This window comes from Takifugu rubripes, chromosome 8 (assembly GCF_901000725.2).
Source record: "Takifugu rubripes chromosome 8, fTakRub1.2, whole genome shotgun sequence".
In the NCBI taxonomy this organism is placed as follows: domain Eukaryota; kingdom Metazoa; phylum Chordata; class Actinopteri; order Tetraodontiformes; family Tetraodontidae; genus Takifugu; species Takifugu rubripes.
The window spans coordinates 7,712,195-7,732,536 of NC_042292.1; the positions used below are offsets into that span (position 1 = coordinate 7,712,195).

The 20,342-nt window shown below is 42.3% G+C and overlaps 3 protein-coding genes across 3 annotated transcripts; all 3 read right to left on the minus strand.

Annotated features, from left to right (window-relative positions):
• Nucleotides 1-1,922: 1,922 nt before the first annotated feature.
• LOC115250782 (L-rhamnose-binding lectin CSL1-like) lies at nt 1,923-3,544 on the minus strand. The gene is made up of 8 exons (XM_029840874.1): nt 3,416-3,544; nt 3,302-3,334; nt 3,102-3,152; nt 2,766-2,901; nt 2,558-2,673; nt 2,422-2,472; nt 2,220-2,343; nt 1,923-2,133 (listed from the first exon to the last, which is right to left on the minus strand). Exons 1-8 carry the CDS (start codon nt 3,444-3,446, stop codon nt 2,019-2,021), a joined length of 657 nt encoding a protein of 218 aa, XP_029696734.1. The 5' UTR covers nt 3,447-3,544; the 3' UTR covers nt 1,923-2,018.
• Nucleotides 3,545-8,099: 4,555 nt separating this feature from the next.
• LOC115250783 (L-rhamnose-binding lectin CSL1-like) lies at nt 8,100-9,671 on the minus strand. Its single transcript, XM_029840875.1, has 8 exons — nt 9,603-9,671; nt 9,491-9,523; nt 9,309-9,359; nt 8,973-9,108; nt 8,766-8,881; nt 8,630-8,680; nt 8,433-8,556; nt 8,100-8,346 (listed from the first exon to the last, which is right to left on the minus strand). Exons 1-8 carry the CDS (start codon nt 9,631-9,633, stop codon nt 8,232-8,234), a joined length of 657 nt encoding a protein of 218 aa, XP_029696735.1. The 5' UTR covers nt 9,634-9,671; the 3' UTR covers nt 8,100-8,231.
• A 7,315-nt stretch (nt 9,672-16,986) lies between these two features.
• On the minus strand, nt 16,987-18,338 carry LOC105419924 (L-rhamnose-binding lectin CSL1-like). The gene is made up of 5 exons (XM_029840879.1): nt 18,268-18,338; nt 17,634-17,752; nt 17,497-17,547; nt 17,295-17,418; nt 16,987-17,206 (listed from the first exon to the last, which is right to left on the minus strand). Exons 2-5 carry the CDS (start codon nt 17,707-17,709, stop codon nt 17,182-17,184), a joined length of 276 nt encoding a protein of 91 aa, XP_029696739.1. The 5' UTR covers nt 17,710-17,752; nt 18,268-18,338; the 3' UTR covers nt 16,987-17,181.
• Between the last annotated feature and the right edge of the window lie 2,004 nt (nt 18,339-20,342).

The window sequence follows — 20,342 nt, forward strand, 5'->3', positions numbered from 1 at the left end:
ACCCCGAAAATGAAAAAGCAGTCAGAAGATGAGGAGAATTTGTTTGGCTATTGTATTGTTGGTTTCTTAAATGGGACAATGTGTGGTTTCTTTGAAAGGTTTGTTTTAGCTCACATGGTGTACACTTTGGTGAATTTATTAAAACACTATAGGTTTGTTGACAGTAGAGGATCTTTTCCTGTCTGTATTTTGTGTATGCGAGCTTATTGATTTTAAAGTGTTACTTAGACTCTGAGAATATATCAAGACAATGGAATGGTTATGTATGGTTGTCTGAATTCTTTAGCTGTGGTGTTGTATTGATGGTAGTTTGAGGTTTATTAATTAAGGACAGACTAAGTGGGACATCAGTGAAGGTCTAGATGTAAAATGTCCGGGACTCCCGCTGGTGTTAAATTGTTCAATGGCGTTAGTTCAATCCAATTTACTGTCTGTCCAAATGGGCTGTGAGGTCTGACTTTCTGCTCAATGTTGTCTTAAAACCCAGCCACGAGTTTCGTACCGTGAACCACAGAACAGGTTTTTCTGACTTATAACAATGCCTGATATCATGTTCTAGCCTTCGAGCTCTTAGTTAATGGGTTAAACTAAAACATCAAATATTAGCTGATATCAGTAAGAAGGGGTTTATTTTCAAACAAACAGGTGAGATCTGTGGGCAAACATTTTCTTGATAATGTCATATCACTTTAGTACTTGACCGTCACAGCGGCACCAACATGTTCAATTGTTTTGCTACTGCATACCCTCAAGAACAAATACTTTGTTTGTTTTATTTCCAATGAATAGTTTGAAAAGACAGTGTTGGGGGACTGGGCTGAGAAGCGGAGGATTCCCGGTTTGAGCCCTAGTGTGGACAAAAACATGGAACGTGTTGTGGTGGCGGGGAGGTGCCAGAACACCTTCAGCGTGTAAGTTTGCTCCATCCTAATCAGCACAATTCTGCACAGCTGTGTCTTCCTTTGCTCCTCAACCCAATCTGGGACGGCTGTTTGGACCTCAGTAATTTAAACTCCTTACTTGGCACTCTTGCCTTGCCAGTTTATGTGTTTATGCCCGATTCTCCAGCGTTATTCTTTGGACTGATTTGCAGGTTTTGACCCTGCCTGTTCCTGTTGTGTTTCTGTACTAATCTGCTCATTCTTCTGGTCAATTTGTTCCTGCCTTTTTCTGTTTGCCAGAGTTCTCATCTTCCTGGTATGAGCTAGCCTTCGAGCTCTTAGTTAATGGTTTAAACTAAAACATCAAACATTAGCTGATATCAGTAAACTGTTTTATATGTACGTCCTGAACATGTGAGGATTAATAGGGGCTTCATTTGAACAGACGTATGTTTTGTGTGGCTGGATTTCTGCAACCGTCGCTGACCTCCCTCATCTGAGGACCAGGACTTATGTGGAGCTTGCGACGATAATACGAGCCTCATAATCACAAAATTCTGACGTTGAATTTTTTTGATTTTAGAAGAAACATCTCTCTCTTTGTGGATGGTTGTTCTGTTCTAACAAATATGGCTTCTTCATCTGTCTTCAAGAGAATAAACTTTTAGGTTGCTGCCCCAGAACGACTGACTTTTGACTTTAAGGTGCAGGTGAACGGCAAAGTCCTGTCCCAAAGAGTTGCCTCTCTTGTGTTGGACAGGTCTTTGCGACACGGGTCAGCAGCACAACGTTGTTGTGTTTCTGGGTATTCTGTCCTTTGGGTGGATTGACCTCTGTCACAGTGTCACCAGATTGGAAATAAGCAGGAATTTCTTTTCTAGTTCTTTGTAGGTGTAAATCGATGTCTTAAATAAAAATGTATTTTTGTAGAGAGATCTGTTCTGTTTGGAGTGTATATATATTCTCAATTGGTCATGAAATGTTGACAGAAGACACAGGCCCAGATGATAGTTCCTCTCTTTTATTAATTGGGTTTTTTACTTTTTAGATTTCGAACAAGGTTCCTCAGATGCAGGAGAAATCCTCCATCTTCAGGTCACCTGTACACCAACTGTTGGTGTTCATTGTGTACTTATCCTATGCTTCACAGACGTAGGACACGTACACATACTTGGGGGATTCATCACAGAATGAAAACACTATCCTCCCTTTAGGATTGCCTGGAATTGAACACTCTTTTCTACCGTTGCACCTGTAGACAGGAAAAATGAATCGGCAGGGTTCAAAATTAATTCTGTCCATCAGGAATCTGGAAAGTTGGATTATTTCTCGACATACATGCTTTTCACATCTTCTCCAAAGCCTCTAGCTGTACAAAAGGTGTAATCAGAAGGCGTGTCTGTGCAGGTGTTCTGGTCGAGACGTCCGTAATTGGACTTGATGATGCGAATAACACCCTTTTCTGAGGGTGAAGCAGGCAGGATATGACAAAAAGGCTTTAGAAAGACCTTCTGTGTGTAAAAAAACAAAACATTCTTACCACACTTTAAGTCAGCAGTCTGATCCTTGCAGGCAATGACAGTACGTTTATCTGTGGAAACATCAGTAAGGACACGAGGTTGGCATCCACACGGGGAATCGTTTCGTTAATGATCCCGGATCAGATACAAACTCACCTGGAAACTTGTTCTCACAAGTGTAGAAGGCTGAAACGGCGGTGAAGGTGTCGAGATCGCAGATCAACATTCTTTTGTCTACTTTGGCCAACCTGCACTCCTGCAGGTTATCACAGCTGTAGACAGAAACGTCTGATATCAGTTATCTGCAACACCGATTCGAGTGTAGTCACGGCAAACAATGGAAGAACAGAATAGCAGAACCTACACAGACTTTGACCACGGCATTAACATGGGATGTAAACAGCTTGAAGGTGCAATGCTGCTGCAGAAGTCCTGAGCATTATTCTCAAACCCCTTGTTGCTGTGAACCATTGACACGATGTTGATCTCCTGTCCTCGAGCTGAAGGTGTAATGCCCCAAAATCAATAATAGTTTAACAATTTTCACATACTCAGGCTACAAGATAATCGTTCCAGTTTGGCTTTTGACTATCAACTGTTTTGTTAGTTCCAACTAGTAATTCTACATCATTTTCTTCCCATTTCAAAAACCAAGCAGATTAGTTAACAGACAAATCTGAGAAACAAAGACAAGACGTACGGCAGGACAGCATCAGGTTGCTACCCAGAGGAGCCATGCTCATCATTTGTCCTGCAGGAGGGAAAGTTCTCAGATAGTGTGAGCAAATCCAGAATGTGATAAATTTACTGCATGAGAAAAGTTAAATAAAGAATGTAGATATTTCTGAAATGACAAAAAGAAAGTAATCAGCAAAAGGAGAAGGTTCAGAGAATCTTTACCTTGACATCCTGAACACCAACAGGCAACCAGGACTAAAATATGAAAATCAGATATTTATTGATTGAGCTCAAATCAAACAAAGCTTCTTACAGCTTATCGGAGGGTGGACTTACAGGTGAGGAGGGTTACAAGTGAGAAAGACATGGTACCACTTCTCTTGACTGGTGCCTCTTTCAGCAGGGAGCCGCCTTTTATACAGTTTCTTTACACCACTTTGCGTGCCAGTCAGTGACATCAACAGCCTCTGTGAGCATGAATATTCTTCATTACAGGTACTTCAACATTGCCTTTGGCTTAAAAAAACAATACCAAAGAAACGCTATCTGTATATATCCCCAAGGAGTAACTGAAATATGAAATGTGGTCCTAAAATTTATTGAATGAGCATCACAATGCCGTGTTCAAAAAAGTGAAAAACATTTAAAATCTATAGAAAAGCTTTAACTTTTCACACTTCTCCATTCTCGTAGTAGCTTAAATAGTAAACATGAGCGTTCAGGAGAAACTGCATGTTATTTTCCAAATGAAGAAATTAATGGGGAAAAGTAAATGTTTTTCCTCATTTTCCAGAATAGTGAAGAAATCAGATATTTGGCTGTTCTAAAATATCAGTGGTTTCAATTAGACAAGACATTGATTCTGTGAAAGAAAACGGTTGGCCCACACCGCAGGACGAAGGCAGCAGATGTTTTACTTCCTAGTTAAATGATCATAAATGTTTCAAAACATCATACAAACTCAGAAAGATGTGGAAGAAAACGGGAAACTATCCTTTGAATAAATGGAAAAATATCTCAAACAGCAAAAACTGATCCAATAATCTGCTACTGAGTAATCAAAGAAGGTCTAAAGTGTCCTCTGGGTACTGTAAAAACACATGAACACCTATGGGAAGATAATCTATCAGTACGAAACCCCTTCAGAAGCCCACCGATGGAAAAAAAAATGGGTAAAATGCCTTTCAGTATTTGGGGGTCAGTCAGATGGAAGAAATCTGCTGACTATGCTGTTGTGACTTCACATCTGTCAACTTGAATTCCTGCTTCACCTCACGAGTCTTCTCTCTCTTTTCGGGGGAACATATGACTGATCTGATGAACAGACACGAAACTTTTGATATGTTTGTTTCTCCCCTGCCCCCCTTCTCTATAGTTGGTATCTCCATGTGTGTCTGTTTTCCTCCAGGCTGAGAGGAGCTCTGACCAAGTCTTTTCCTGCCACCTTTTCTGTGCAGCTGTGACTCATCATCGGGATTTAAGGATGGACCATGCAAGTGTCAACTTGTTTCGATTGTTGGGATGAGTTGGAGACGCTGGTGAAAGAAATTGAGGGAGCTCTTTGGAAAAACACAGATTTAGAAAGATTCAACTGGGATGGCGACCTGGGGAGATGATGAGTATACGGGTGGTATTATGGCGATAAATGATCAGACTCCAGAGAAATCACAGCGATTGCCGCAGCTGCAAGAGGGGGTAAGTTTGGCAACAGGCCAAAATAGTAAAAGGAAGAATTATTCTAGAAACCTGGATGAAAACAACTGGATATTATAAACTTGTTGGAAGGAAGGTTATGGTGGAAAAGTGTAAACTTATCCTGAGGTTTAGGAAAGAGGATGAGAATGTCAGTATGAGCAAAATCGTGGTGATGAAGGAACTAAGGAAAAAGCTGGGGGAGGTGGAAATGGCTAAAGTCTTGAGAGAGGGAATTTGTTGATGGTACGTAAAACAGAAGAGCAGGGGAATAAAGCAAAGCAGGTCAAAAGTATTTGCAAGAAGGTGAATGGGAACATGGGAATGAGAGGAGTGATCACTGGACTCCAATGGTTTAAGTTGGTTGGTTGGTCGAAGACAAGTGAGGGTAATCTTTTCAGAATCAAGCTTGGCTCTCACAAATTTACATAAACAGATAAATTGGATATTCTATTAGAAATAATCAGAATTCAGTGGAAGGAAGGAAGATGGTATGTGGAATCCAGAGGAAGGTGGGGGAATGAGGTGTGCAGGGAGAGACAGGAGTGTGGAGGAGGTGATCACACAACTGAAATTTGGGAATGCAGGATTAAGTAATGCATTGTATAAACTACAGCAGTGGTTCTAAAGCTCGTTGGAAGTACTGAACCCCACCAGTTTCATATGTGCATTTACTGAACCCTTTTTTATCGAGAAAAAAAAAGATTTTTTTTTTTTTTGTCCAATTCAAGACATAGGTATATTTTACTGGTGCACAAAATGAATTGTGCATTAACGATACTGTGTTCAAAGAAAAAAATAGGCAAAACATGATTTTAACGCAAAAACATGGGATCGGATAAGCAATTTTGTTCGAGGCCTTGAGAATCAGTTTGGTGGGTACAAAGCTGAGAACAGGCAGGGTAACCTTTTCATCAAATCTGGCTCTCTTCACCTTGAATTTAGCAAGCATTGTGTTCTTGAATTCCCCATCTCCGTTGACCTCCACCGAACCCCAGATACTGACTTCGATCAAACCTAGGTTAAGAGCCACTGAACTTGAGAAACACAGCACGGGTGGTAATTTGTCTCTGGTAATTTACATACTTGTTTGGGGAGGCATACTTTTCCGACCTTGACATGCGCCACCACCCTTTGTTGTGCAGAAACATTTTGATGCTTTGACATAGTTCTAGTCTTCCTGGTACGAGTTCTTGAGGATTATCAACCTGTGGGATTATTTCCTGGATTATTTGAACACTGTATTCTTTGGTGATCTGCAATTTATTCTGAATAAAATACCGTCACTCGCAAAGTTATCCTCCTTTGTGTGCTGCAGCTGGGTCCTGCTGAGGTGCCCTTGCGCAAGGTACCAAACCCACAAATGCTCACATCGGGCCCTGTGATGAACTGTCGACTCATCCGTGGGTGGACCCTGCCTTTGCCATGTGCACACGCTCTGCGACCCCGAAAATGAAAAAGCAGTCAGAAGATGAGGAGAATTTGTTTGGCTATTGTATTGTTGGTTTCTTAAATGTGACAATGTGTGGTTTCTTTGAAAAGTTTGTTTTAGCTCACATGGTGTACACTTTGGTGAATTTATTAAAACACTATAGGTTTGTTGACAGTAGAGGATCTTTTCCTGTCTGTATTTTGTGTATGTGAGCTTATTGATTTTAAAGTGTTACTTAGACTCTGAGAATATATCAAGACAATGGAATGGTTATGTATGGTTGTCTGAATTCTTTAGCTGTGGTGTTGTATTGATGGTAGTTTGAGGTTTATTAATTAAGGACAGACTAAGTGGGACATCAGTGAAGGTCTAGATGTAAAATGTCCGGGACTCCCGCTGGTGTTAAATTGTTCAATGGCGTTAGTTCAATCCAATTTACTGTCTGTCCAAATGGGCTGTGAGGTCTGACTTTCTGCTCAATGTTGTCTTAAAACCCAGCCACGAGTTTCGTACCTTGAACCACAGAACAGGTTTTTCTGACTTATAACAATGCCTGATATCATGTTCGAGCCTTCGAGCTCTTAGTTAATGGGTTAAACTAAAACATCAAATATTAGCTGATATCAGTAAGAAGGGGTTTATTTTCAAACAAGCAGGTGAGATCTGTGGGCAAACATTTTCTTGATAATGTCATATCACTTTAGTACTTGACCGTCACAGCGGCACCAACATGTTCAATTGTTTTGCTACTGCATACCCTCAAGAACAAATACTTTGTTTGTTTTATTTCCAATGAATAGTTTGAAAAGACAGTGTTGGGGGACTGGGCTGAGAAGCGGAGGATTCCCGGTTTGAGCCCTAGTGTGGACAAAAACATGGAACGTGTTGTGGTGGCGGGGAGGTGCCAGAACACCTTCAGCGTGTAAGTTTGCTCCATCCTAATCAGCACAATTCTGCACAGCTGTGTCTTCCTTTGCTCCTCAACCCAATCTGGGACAGCTGTTTGGACCTCAGTAATTTAAACTCCTTACTTGGCACTCTTGCCTTGCCAGTTTATGTGTTTATGCCCGATTCTCCAGCGTTATTCTTTGGACTGATTTGCAGGTTTTGACCCTGCCTGTTCCTGTTGTGTTTCTGTACTAATCTGCTCATTCTTCTGGTCAATTTGTTCCTGCCTTTTTCTGTTTGCCAGAGTTCTCATCTTCCTGGTATGAGCTAGCCTTCGAGCTCTTAGTTAATGGTTTAAACTAAAACATCAAACATTAGCTGATATCAGTAAACTGTTTTATATGTACTTCCTGAACATGTGAGGATTAATAGGGGTTCATTTGAACAGATGTATGTTTTGTGTGGCTGGATTTCTGCAACCGTCGCTGACCTCCCTCATCTGAGGACCAGGACTTATGTGGAGCTTGCGACGATAATACGAGCCTCATAATCACAAAATTCTGACGTTGAATTTTTTTGATTTTAGAAGAAACATCTCTCTCTTTGTGGATGGTTGTTCTGTTCTAACAAATATGGCTTCTTCATCTGTCTTCAAGAGAATAAACTTTTAGGTTGCTGCCCCAGAACGACTGACTTTTGACTTTAAGGTGCAGGTGAACAGCAAAGTCCTGTCCCAAAGAGTTGCCTCTCTTGTGTTGGACAGGTCTTTGCGACACGGGTCAGCAGCACAACGTTGTTGTGTTTCTGGGTATTCTGTCCTTTGGGTGGATTGACCTCTGTCACAGTGTCACCAGATTGGAAATAAGCAGGAATTTCTTTTCTAGTTCTTTGTAGGTGTAAATCGATGTCTTAAATAAAAATGTATTTTTGTAGAGAGATCTGTTCTGTTTGGAGTGTATATATATTCTCAATTGGTCATGAAATGTTGACAGAAGACACAGGCCCAGATGATAGTTCCTCTCTTTTATTAATTGGGTTTTTTACTTTTTAGATTTGGAACAAGGTTCCTCAGATGCAGGAGAAATCCTCCATCTTCAGGTCACCTGTACACCAACTGTTGGTGTTCATTGTGTACTTATCCTATGCTTCACAGACGTAGGACACGTACACATACTTGGGGGATTGATCACAGTATGAAAACACTATCCTCCCTTTAGGATTGCCTGGAATTGAACACTCTTTTCTACCGTTGCACCTGTAGACAGGAAAAATGAATTGGCAGGGTTCAAAATTAATTCTGTCCATCAGGAATCTGGAAAGTTGGATTATTTCTCGACATACCTGCTTTTCACATCTTCTCCAAATCCTCCAGCTGTACAAAAGGTGTAATCAGAGGGCGTGTCTGTGCAGGTGTTCTGGTCGAGACGTCCGTAATTGGACTTGATGATGCGAATAACACCCTTTTCTGAGGGTGAAGCAGGCAGGATATGACAAAAAGGCTTTAGAAAGATCTTCTGTGTGTAAAAAAACATTCTTACCACACTTTAAGTTGGCAGTCTGATCCTTGCAGGCAATGACAGTACGTTTATCTGTGGAAACATCAGTAAGGACACGAGGTTGGCATCCACACGGGGAATCGTTTCGTTAATGATCCCGGATCAGATACAAACTCACCTGGAAACTTGTTCTCACAAGTGTAGAAGGCTGAAACGGCGGTGAAGGTGTCGAGATCGCAGATCAACATTCTTTTGTCTACTTTGGCCAACCTGCACTCCTGCAGGTTATCACAGCTGTAGACAGAAACGTCTGATATCAGTTATCTGCAACACCGATTTGAGTGTAGTCACGGCAACAATGGAAGAACAGAATAGCAGAACCTACATAGACTTTGACCACGGCATTAACATGGGATGTAAACAGCTTGGAGGTGCAATGCTGCTGCAGAAGTCCTGAGCATTATTCTCAAACCCCTTGTTGCTGTAAACCATTGACACGATGTTGATCTCCTGTCCTCGAGCTGAAGGTGTAATGCCCCAAAATCAATAATAGTTTAACAATTTTCACATACTCAGGCTACAATAAATTTGTTCCAGTTTGGCTTTTGACTATCAACTGTTTTGTTAATTCCACCTAATAATTCTACATCATTTTCTTGCCATTTCAAAAACCAAGCAGATTCATTAACAGACAAATCTGAGAAACAAAGACAAGACGTACGGCAGGACAGCATCAGGTTGCTACCCAGAGGAGCCATGCTCATCATTTGTCCTGCAGGAGGGAAAGTTCTCAGATAGTGTGAGCAAATCCAGAATGTGATAAATTTACTGCATGAGAGAAGTTAAATTTCTGAAATGATGAAAAAGTAATCAGCAAAAGGAGAAGGTTCAGAGAATCTTTACCATGACATTCTGAACACCAACAGACAACCAGGACTAAAATATGAATCAGATATTTATTGATTAAGCTCAAATAAAACAAAGCTTCCTACAGCTTATTGGAGGGTGGACTTACAGGTGAGGAGGGTTACAAGTGAGAAAGACATGGTACCACTTCTCTTGACTGGTGCCTCTTTCAGCAGGGAGACACCTTTTATACAGTTTCTTTACACCTCTTTGCGTGTCAGTCAGTGACATCAACAGCCTCTGTGAGCATGAATATTCTTCATTACAGGTACTTCAACAGGCCTTTGGCTTATAACAATACCAAAGAAACGCTATCTGTATATATCCCCAAGGAGTCACTGAAATATGGAATGCTGCCCTCTTTTTAATGAGTTGTGTTCAAACAACTGGAAAAAAAGCTTAAAACACTGAGAAAACCTTTTAACTTAGGAGGAAATTCTAATAGTTTTAAAATGTGCACATGAATGTGCATGTTACGATCCCAGTTATGTTGTTTAGTTTGCTTTTACTGTGCGCTCTGCGTACCTTTGCGCGTTTGGTTCCGTTTTGTCCCGCCCCCGTGTTTTGTGTTTCTCTGTTTCAATAGGTGCTGCGCCATGGTCTGTGATTGGCTGGTTCGAGATTGGCGTCCTTTTAAAAACCCTGGGGTGCCACCCAACGAATCCTTCTTGCTCCGTTTTCGTTCTGTTCCGTGACTCGCCACGTCAGCGCTACCAGTTCCCACTTCTTTTTGTGACACGCAGCCCGTCGGTTGCAGTTCGCCTGCTTCTGTGGAGAAGCCACTTTCGTCTACTTTTGGAATGTTTGCCATGCAACGTGCCTTTAACCATTGATTAGACCTCTATACTTTAAGTGCTCACTTATTTTTGTATTAACCCCACTTTTGCCATTAAATCTATATTTCACTTATTGTTCTTGCGTTATTCCTCGTGCCACCTTCACTTTTCCCTGGTTCACAATTCCATACCCTAGACTGGAACGTGACAGTGCAGTAGAAACACTTCATGTTATCTTTTCAAATCAAGAAATTAAGGGAATTAAATTGAAAGAAATCAGTTAATTGGCTGTTCAAAAATAATAACAGTGAAGGTTTCAATGAGTGAGGACATTGATTCTGTGAAAAACAGTTGGCCCACACCCCATCTTGACTGTCTTAAAGGCAAATGGCGGATGACCCTCAAACACTTCATTCAAACCCCAGTCCACTGTGAAGACCATGGAGGAGGGTGTCATACTGTTGTTTTGGGCCCATTTTTCACATATCGGTGATCATGGACCAATTTGAATAGATACAACTACTTGAGGGGGATGTGTTGCACTATTCCAAAGAGCAAATGCCACCATTCAGCCCATTTTCTTTGCTGATGTTCTGCAGTAGCTAGGACATTTTATCTTCAACTCGCGTCTCATAATCCACTTTTTTTTCACTGTTTATAGCTGAAATAAACCCAGAGATCAATTAGCTACCAACAGCTCTCACTGCGTTTTCTTTACCCAAAATGGCTGAAGGAGAAAAGCAAGATTTGGTTGCAGATATTCATCTGGCCACTGGTAACAGACTGACTCAGATGTCATCTGACTGTCTGCCCTATAGATCAATCAAGTGACAGGATTGATAATAGGCTGATGGTTATTTTTTTAATGTCATGTATCAATAGTACCTTGGCGATCGACCAGTTGATTGTGATCGACGTAAAAAGCACCCCTGGGTGAAATTAAAAAACAACAAATATCAGCTAACATCCATAAAAGTGTTTTATATTTATGTGAATGTGTTACTTAGACTCTGAGACTATATCAAGGCAATGGAATTTTTATGTGTGGTCTGAATTCTTCAGCCGTGGTGTTGTATTGATGGTAGTTTGAGGTTTGTTAATTTAGGTCAGACTAAGTGGGACGTCAGTGAAGGTCTAGATGTAAAATGTATGGGACTTCCACTGGTATTAAGTCGTTCGATGGCGTTAGTTCAATCCAAATTACTGTCTGTCCAAATGGGCTGTGAGGTCTGACTTTCTGCTCAATGTTGTCTTAAAACCCAGCCAAGAGTTTCGTACATGGAACCACGAACCACAGAACAGGTTTTTCTGACTCATGATAATGCTTGATATCATGTTACCCATTTAGTTCTGAGTTAATGGGTTAAACTAAATAAACATCAAATATTAGCTGACATTCATAATGAACATGTGAGGGCTTTGTGGGTGGAATTAGGATTAATAAGGGCTTGATAATAAAGGTTAATATTAAAACCTGAAATTTAATTAATTAAAGGCACTTTATATACCAGAGTGATCAAAGAAAAATGTCTCTGAGCTTGAATGGGACCAGTCCCCATAAGGCAACAGTGGGAGCACAAATGAACTTTTTGTGTGGCTGGATTTCCAAAACCTTCACTGACCTCCCACATCTGAGGACCAGGAGTTATATGGAGCTTGCGAAGATAATACGAGCCTCAAAATCACCAAATTCTGATGTTGAATTTTCTTTATATTGGAAGAACCATCTCTTTCTTTAAGGATGGTGGTTCTGTTCTAATAAATATGGCTTCTTTTTCAAATTAACCTGTCTTCACTGGCTAAAACTGACTGACTTTTGTCTTCTGTCAACATTTGATGACCCATTGAAAATATATCCTCCAGTTAGCATGAATATTCTTTATTACAGGTAGTTAATCATTACCTTTGGCTTAAACAAAAACAACACCAAAGAAATGCTATCTGGATATATCCCCAAGGATTAGCTGAAATATGAAATGTGGTCCTGAACTTTTTTGAATGACCATGATACCGTTGTGTTCAAAAGAGTGAAAAACATTTAAAATATACAGAAAAGCTTTAACTTTTCATACTTCTCAATTCTCATGGTATCGTTAAATAGTACACATGAGCGTGCAGGAGAAACTGTGCATATTATTTTCCAAATCAAGAAATTAATGGGTTAACGTAAAGGTTTTTACTCATTTTCCAGAAAAGTGAAGAAATCAGATATTTGGTTGTTCTAAAATAATATCAGTGAAGGTTTCAATGAGTGAGGACATTGATTCTGTGAAAGAAAACAGTTGGCCCACACCGCAGGACGAAGGCAGCAGATGTTTTACTTCCTACTTAAATTATCAGAAATGCTTCAAAATATCATCCAAACCCAGAAAGATGTGGAAGGAAATGGTAAACTATCATTTGAATGGGTGGAAAAATATCCCAAACATTAAAAACTGATCCAATAATCTGCTACTGAGTAATCAAATAAGATCCAAAGTGTCCTCTGGGTACTTAAAAAACCCATGAACACCTATGGGAAGATAATCTATCAGTACCTGTGTGTGTGTGTATGTATATAAAAAATTAGGTGACATAGTCATTGGTGGCCTGCGATTAATGTGGATCAGTGTTTATAAGTATTCTAATCTCTACAGATCTTTTTTCCCCTGTTATTTATGTAGCAGGACTGTAGCAAAGGAAGAGGCAACTCAAGTTCTCATAGGTTGGATTCAAGCAGGATTTTGTGTCCCATCAAGCAGAAACCGCTTTTCTTTAGACACGTGGAGCCCCAGCTGAAGGTGTTGACTACTTTTAGGACAGAAAACCCATCTTAAATCTGACCCTCAAGGAATGGAGTTGCCCATCCTTGCTGTAGAGACTTACATAAAGGGTATTTTTAAGTTGTTAGCAAGCTTCAGATCAGTCCTCCTTATTCTCTGTTCACCTGGGCTGTGGGGTTTGTGACTCTGCTGAATGGTGACTTAAAAACCAGCCAGTCAGGTTTTTCTGATTAACGACCTAATAAAAAAATTGTTTGCTTGCTTCAAGTAGATTTTAAATTTAATTGAGCTTTTTTATTTGAAAAATTAATAGGTATGTTGAAAATTTGCTACAACAGGCCTTAATGGCAAAGACTTATAGAAACAAGAGCTTGCCAAAGGTTCCTAGGTTTGTGTCATATACGTATTAACCAGCATTGGGGGAATGCAAACGCTATCTCTGCTAAGACACAAACAGTTCAGGGATTAGGATCTTAGCAGCTGAAACTGAGTCAAGTTAAATATTAGCTTCAGATGATCAAAAAAACATTTTTTAAGAACAGTAATGATGTTCCCGGGTCAGTTTGATCTGGTGCATGTTCAACTATCAAAAAGATGTCTGAATCCAAAACATCCCAACAAGCACTGTTAATATTTCATTACTAACCATTCTATCAATATTTTCTGCAATGGTGTTCCTTACCTTTGTTCAATTTGGAAAATTCACCTGTTTTTCAAAAAATACATGTTTATCCTTTTTTTATTGTTTCACTACTTTGTTACTGCTGAAAGACCAACAAGTAATAGTTTTATAGTGAAAAGTAATCGTTTTACATGACATTGAAACGTAACATTTATATTTGTATATTGTAATCCAGGTTGATTCTTCCCTGGGGCTCCAACTAACCCTAACCCAACCTGCATGGTCAATGCATAGCTGGTGTTTGCATCACATGCTGGCCAGCTTTGTATCCCATATTTAGCTGGTTTGGGAGGCATGTATTGCCAAAATGGGCAGCGGCCTCTGAATGCCACCAGTCTTTCATCCACTAGGATATTTGGGCCTGGGTTATAGAATAGTGGAATTCTGAGAGCGAAGCGGTCTTTTGGGATGATAAGGTGTCACTAGCTCCTCCAGGTGGGATGGAGCTAGGCCTCTGAGGACCTTGTAGGTCAGAAGAATAATTTTAAAATTATTCTAAATTTAATGGGCAGCCAATGAAGACATGCCAGTACAGGAGTCATGTGATCTCTTTTGTCAACCCTAACCCTATACCTGTCAGAACTCTGGCTGCAGCATTTTGGATCACCTGGGGGCTTCCTAAAGAGTTGTTTTGACACCCTGATAATAAAGAATTACAATAGTCCAATCTGGGAATAAAAAATGCATGGACTAGGAGGAAATTTGAAGACATCCAAGACTTTATGTCACTGATTCTCAGTGAGGCTGCTGCACCTTCAGCAATAGCGTCCACCTCAGAAGGGCTAAGATTATAATGATTGATCCCTGGAGAAACACACAGTGGTCCTGGGATTAGCACAGGGATCACTTCCTTAAACTTAGCTACAGCATTATCTGAAAGACATCTGCTATAGTAAGACTGTGTTCTGAATATAGAAGAATCCTTAATCATAAATGTAAACGTGATCAAAGAATGGTCTGACAGGAGGGGGTTCTGAGGGAACACTGACACATGTTCTACCTCAACACCATAAATCAGGACTAGATCTAAGGTGTGGTTAAAGCTATGAGTTGGTTGGTTTATCTGCTGGAGGAAACCAACTGACTCAAGTAATGAAATTAAGCCATTTCTAAAGCTGTCATTTACAACATCTACAATAATCTGGTGGTTTGCTTTGAGTTTTATTGTTTCTACATCATAGATCCAAACATAGAATATAAACAATGATTATACTGTAAAATAAAACTGAAGACAGGATGTGATACTGTGGAGGTCAGGATGGAGAGGAGGAGGAGGGCTTTGGAAGCTCTAGAATTGTTGTTTGCTTCCTCTTTTTCCAGAACTTCCATCTCCAGAAGCTTTTTTTCTTCTGCTTCTTTAATACTTGAAGCTGCAGAAAAGAGAGATTGGGTTTTAGATTTCACTGAACATCATCTGAAGTCTTCTGGAAGAGGAACAAAGGCAAAAGCATCTCACCTCAAGTTGGAGGATTGCTTCAGAGAGCCTCTGGAGCTCCTCTTTGTTCTTCTCCTCCTCGTGTTGCCTCAAACCTGTGCTCCAGCTCTTCGTTCTTCTGTGCCCATTTCTGAGCTGTGCTCTCCCGCCGCTGACAAACATCAACCAGCATCTTGTTAAAGTTTTCTTCTTTAGCCATCAGCTGCTGCTTCATTGACTCTTCTTTTTCCACGATCTTCTCATCATATTTGTGTTGCTCTTCTTCAAGCAGTTTCTTGAACTTTTCTTCTTGTCGAAAGAGCTGCTGCCTCATGGCCTCTTTCTCTTCATTATTCTTCTGCTTCTCTTCCTCCAGCTGCCTCTCAAGTTCCTCCTTGATCACAAGGAGCTTGTGATTCAGACCTTCCTCCTGCTCCATCAGCTCTCTCCTGCGTCTCTCCTCTTTCTCCTGCTGCTGACTGTGGAGGGTTTCCTCCAGAGAAGCAAATTTGAGTTTGCTCTCTTTCAGAGCAGCTTGTGTGCTGTTCAGCAGGGTCAGGGTCTCCACGTGGGCCACAGTTCTCATCTGTCTCCTCTTCACAGCCTTGCTGAGCTGCTCCTCCTTCTCAGCCAGGGCTTCTCTGAGCTGCTGGACCTCTTCCCTCCAAGTTTCCGCTGATGATTCCATCGGTTATTGTTCTGCCTTCAGCTGCTGGGTTCCTCTCTGTGCCATTGATGCGTCTGCTGGTCACCAGTGTGGTACAAGAGTGTTGAACTCCTCAGGCGTGTGCTGAAAGAGGTATAACTGCTGTGTTTGATCCGATTTCTCCTTTGATCTCTTCAGTGATCTGACATGAAAGGACAACTTTGACATCAATGACATAAAGGAGATCATAGACTAAAATGCCAACTTAAGATCAAAGACAACAATGACAACTAAAGATCAAAGACTTTAAAGTCTAATCTTAAAAGTAGAGATGGAGTCAGCCTCCTGGCTCCCCATTCTATCGCTAGAGACTCTGGGGACCACAGGTAGACCAGCATTCTGAGAGCGGAGCGGTCTATTGGGCTGCTAAGGTGTCACTAGCTCCTCTAGGTGTCACTAGGCCTCTGAGGACCTTGTAGGTCAGAAGAATAATTTTAAAATTATTCAAAATTTAATGGGCAGCCAATAAAGAGATGCCAGTACAGGAGTAATGTGATCTCTTTTGCCAATACCTGTCAGAACTCTGGCTGCAGCATTTTGGATTAACTGGAGGCGTCTTAAAGAGTTGTTTGGACACCCTGATTATAAAGAACTACAATAGTCCAGCCTGGAAGTAACAAATGCATGGACTAACTTTTCAGCATCATGCCGCGTCAGTAGCTTCCTGATCTTTGTGATGTTTCTCAAGTGAAAAAAGGCACTTCTAGAGACGATTTCAATATGTGAGTTGAAGGACAGATGTTGATCAAAAGTTACTCCAAGATTCCTCACAGAGTGACTAGATGTTAAGGAGATACCATATAGAGTGATCATGTGATCTAATCTATCCCTGAGAGGTTCAGGACCAAACACCATGACCTCAGTTTTTCCTGAGTTCAGGAGAAGGAAATTGTAAGACACCCCGCTACACGGGTCAGCACCACAACATTGTTGTGTTTCTGGGTATTCTGTCCTTTGGGTGGATTGACCTCTGTCTCAGTGTCACCAGACTGGAAATGAACAGGAATTTATTTTCTAGTTCTTTTAAGGTGTAGAACAATGTGTCTTAAATAAACAAAAATGTATTTTTTCTTTTCTCAATTGTTCATGAAATGCTGACAGAAGACAAAGGCCCAGATGATAGTTCCTCTCTTTTATTAATTGGGTCATTTACTTTTTAGATTTGGAACAAGGTTCCTCAGATGCAGGAGAAATCCTCCATCTTCAGGTCACCTGTACACCAACTGTTGGTGTTCATTGTGTACTTATCCTTATGTACTTATGCTTCACAGACGTAGGACACGTACACATACTTGGGGAATTCATCACAGAATCTATAAAATATCTGGTCTTCAGCAGTGCCTGGAATTCAACACTCTTTTCTACCATTGCACCTGTAGACAGGAAAAATGAATTAGCGGGATTTAAAATTAAATCTGTTCATCAGGAATCTGGAAAGTTGGATCATTTATGTATACATACATGCGTTTCACATCTTCTTCAAAGTCTTTCGTTCCACAGAAGCTGTTTTCAGAAGGCGTGTCTGTGCAGGTGTTCTGGTCGAGACGTCCGTAATTGGACTTGATGATGCGAATAACACCCTTTTCTGAGGGTGAAGCAGGCAGGATATGACAAAAAGGCTTTAGAAAGATCTTCTGTGTGTAAAAAAACAAAACATTCTTACCACACTTTAAGTCGGCACTCTGATCCTTGCAGGCAATGACAGTACGTTTATCTGTGGAAACATCAGTAAGGACACGAGGTTGGCATCCACATGGGGAATCGTTTCGTTAATTGATCCCAGATCAGATACAAACTCACCTGGAAACTTGTTCTCACAAATGTAGAAGGCTGAATTGACGGCGGTGGAGGAGTCGACGTCGCACGTCAAAGCCATTTTCTTTACTTTGGGCAACCTGCACTCCTGCAGGTTATCACAGCTGCAGACAGAAACATCTGATAGCAGTTTTCCTCAACACCGAGTCGAGCGGCGTCACAGCAACAATGGAAGAACAGAATAGCAGAACCTACATAAACTTTGAAGACAGAAAAACAGGGCTCTATACAGTCTGTAGGTGGATTGTTGCTGCAGACGTAGGAGGAAATTCTAATAGTTTTAAAATATATATATAACAAGAGACAGATAAATGGTATCAAAGAACCACAAAATTTTCAAACAAGCAGGTGAGATCTGTGGGCGAACATTTTCTTGATAATGTCATATCACTTTAGTGATATGACTGAACCGGACGGATTGCTAACATCGCGTCCGACAGGAGGAACATCAGAGATCATCAGACCGTGAGTTACGATTTTACACGGAACACAGACACTTTGAAGAGCAGACATCGGTGCGGAGGATCTTAAAATTTTTTAAGTTTTATCGATCTCGCGGGGTCACCTGCCCGCTGCTAGCGCCGGCTTGTTTTTAGCCACGGTGCTAACCTGGACTCACCTCCGTGTGCTGGCACGGTGCCTAGTGTGGCTGTCCCCCGGCTCAGGCTGCGGGCATGATGGCGGTGTGTGAGTCCTGCCTCCCCACGTTCTCCAAACTGAGGGAGAGCATCTCCGGGCTCCAGTCCGAACTCAAGGAGAGGGACAAATTCATACTCGAGTCATCTGCTGTCGCCTCGACCCAGGAGAAACACATCGCCCGTTTGAGGTCCGAGGGACAGGGTCTGCGGGTAGACCTGCTGGACCTCTCCACTGTTGCCATCTCCCAGGCGAAACATATCGCCCTCCTGAAGGCATCCGGCGCTGGTGACCGGAGCACGACGGCCACGAATGACACCACCCTGCCATGGACCGGGTCCATCAACGCTGAAATTCCAGCTACAGCACCGGCGGAGTCCTGCCGGCACCGCCAGGGAGCCATGCCCAAAGGAGCGGCTCATTCCACCTCCTTCCTCCGCCCCACGGAGTCGCAGGGTTTCATCGCCAGGGACGGAGCAGGAGCCCTCGTGAGCTCAACACCGCTCAAACCAAGGGAACCCTGGTCGGTGGTGGCCAGGGGCGCTGGGGCTCATCCGTCTCCCCCTCCTCCGCCCCCGTATCTGCCACTGGATAACAGGTACGATATCCTAAGCCTGCAGGACTTCCCTCCCGTGGGCGCTTGTTCCAGCTCGCCTCCTGGTCCTGTCCGTCCAGCTGGCTCTCACCAGACGAGGAACCAGGGTCAGCCCGCTCGACCTGGCCCTCCGCTACCATCCTGGTCAGGAGCAACCACGACCCGGCGCCACCATCCCCAGGCTCCTCGCCGCCACCGCCGCACCTCCAGATCAGAGGCGGCCACTCAGGTGCAGCGCACCCCCGCGGTGCTGGTGGTCGGGACCTCAATGGTCAGGCACGTGGCAGTGCACGATGGACGGACCTTCTGTCATCCCGGTGCCCGTGTTGCGGAGGTTACATCCTCGGCCCTGCAGCTGAGTGCACAGCACCCCTCGGCCTCCACGCTAGTTCTGGAAGCCGGCATCAACGATCTCAAATTTCAGCAGTCGGAGGTTCTGAAGCAGGACTTCATCTCCCTGGTGGACCGTCTGCTGGACACGGGGAAGCGGCTAATTATCTCCGGCCCGCTTCCCCCACCTCGCTACGGTGACGTCGTCACCAGCCGCCTCCGCCAGCTGCACCTGTGGCTGAAGGGGTACTGCTTGGGCAACAGTATCCCCTTCGTTGACAATTTTGCTGCCTTTTTAAATAGACCCCATCTTTTTAAACGGGACGGCCTTCACCCAAACCACGAGGGGTCCCGGCTTCTATCTTTGAACATTGACTTGACTGTCCGTTCCTGTGCAACATCCACCTCCTGACTATTGGTTAGAACACATGCACACCAACACTCTGCCCCCCACTCACACTCACATATACGCTCACCCCCCGCACGCCCCACCATACATGCCCCTCCACCACTACTCCCATGTCTGCCATCAACATCACAGATCACTCACTCCATTGACACCATCACTTCATACAGACAGAATCCCAGGACTGTTTCCAGATGCAACAGTGCTTTTATTATTCCTATAAAAAGACATGATGAGCGCACGTCCGGCGCGGACATAAAGATGGCCGTGCTGAACGTGCGCTCTCTTTTAAACAAATCTTTTATAATAAACGATTTAATTTTAGACAAAAACCTTGATGGTATTCTTCTTACTGAGACATGGCTTGGCACTGATGCACCTGCTGTTCTCACAGAGGCTTGCCCCCCACATTTTAACTTTTTATTTTCTACAAGGAGGGGTAGGAAAGGAGGTGGAACCGCTTCGATAACAAGGACCGAAATGTCTTCACGCGAGGTCTCTTTAAATACGTTTCCATCATTTGAGCATCATGCGTTTGTTTTTAGCAGCCCTCCGATTTTAAGCATAACAGTTTACAGACCACCCCAATACTCCACCTCTTTTATCAGCCAATTCTCAGAATTTTTATCAATCATTTATGCTAAATACAATAGGATTTTAATAACTGGTGATTTTAATCTACACCTCAACAACGCCTCGGACCCAGTGTCCAGAGAATTTTTAAACC

Bases quoted from the DNA above. Each gene is read 5' to 3' on its own strand.
- LOC115250783 (XM_029840875.1), bottom strand. From the start codon at position 9,633: ATGTCTTTCTCACTTGTAACCCTCCTCACCT. The intron at 9,524-9,602 runs GTAAGTCCACCC...TTCATATTTTAG, and splicing joins ACTTGTAACCCTCCTCACCT to TCCTGGTTGTCTGTTGGTGT. The intron at 8,557-8,629 runs GTAAGAATGTTT...CTTCACCCTCAG, and splicing joins GACTGCCAACTTAAAGTGTG to AAAAGGGTGTTATTCGCATC.
- LOC115250782 (XM_029840874.1), bottom strand. From the start codon at position 3,446: ATGTCTTTCTCACTTGTAACCCTCCTCACCT. The intron at 2,344-2,421 runs GTAAGAATGTTT...CTTCACCCTCAG, and splicing joins GACTGCTGACTTAAAGTGTG to AAAAGGGTGTTATTCGCATC. The intron at 2,134-2,219 runs GTATGTCGAGAA...TCCTGTCTACAG, and splicing joins GGAGAAGATGTGAAAAGCAT to GTGCAACGGTAGAAAAGAGT.
- LOC105419924 (XM_029840879.1), bottom strand. From the start codon at position 17,709: ATGGCTTTGACGTGCGACGTCGACTCCTCCACCGCCGTCAATTCAGCC. The intron at 17,419-17,496 runs GTAAGAATGTTT...CTTCACCCTCAG, and splicing joins GAGTGCCGACTTAAAGTGTG to AAAAGGGTGTTATTCGCATC. The intron at 17,207-17,294 runs GTATGTATACAT...TCCTGTCTACAG, and splicing joins GAAGAAGATGTGAAACGCAT to GTGCAATGGTAGAAAAGAGT.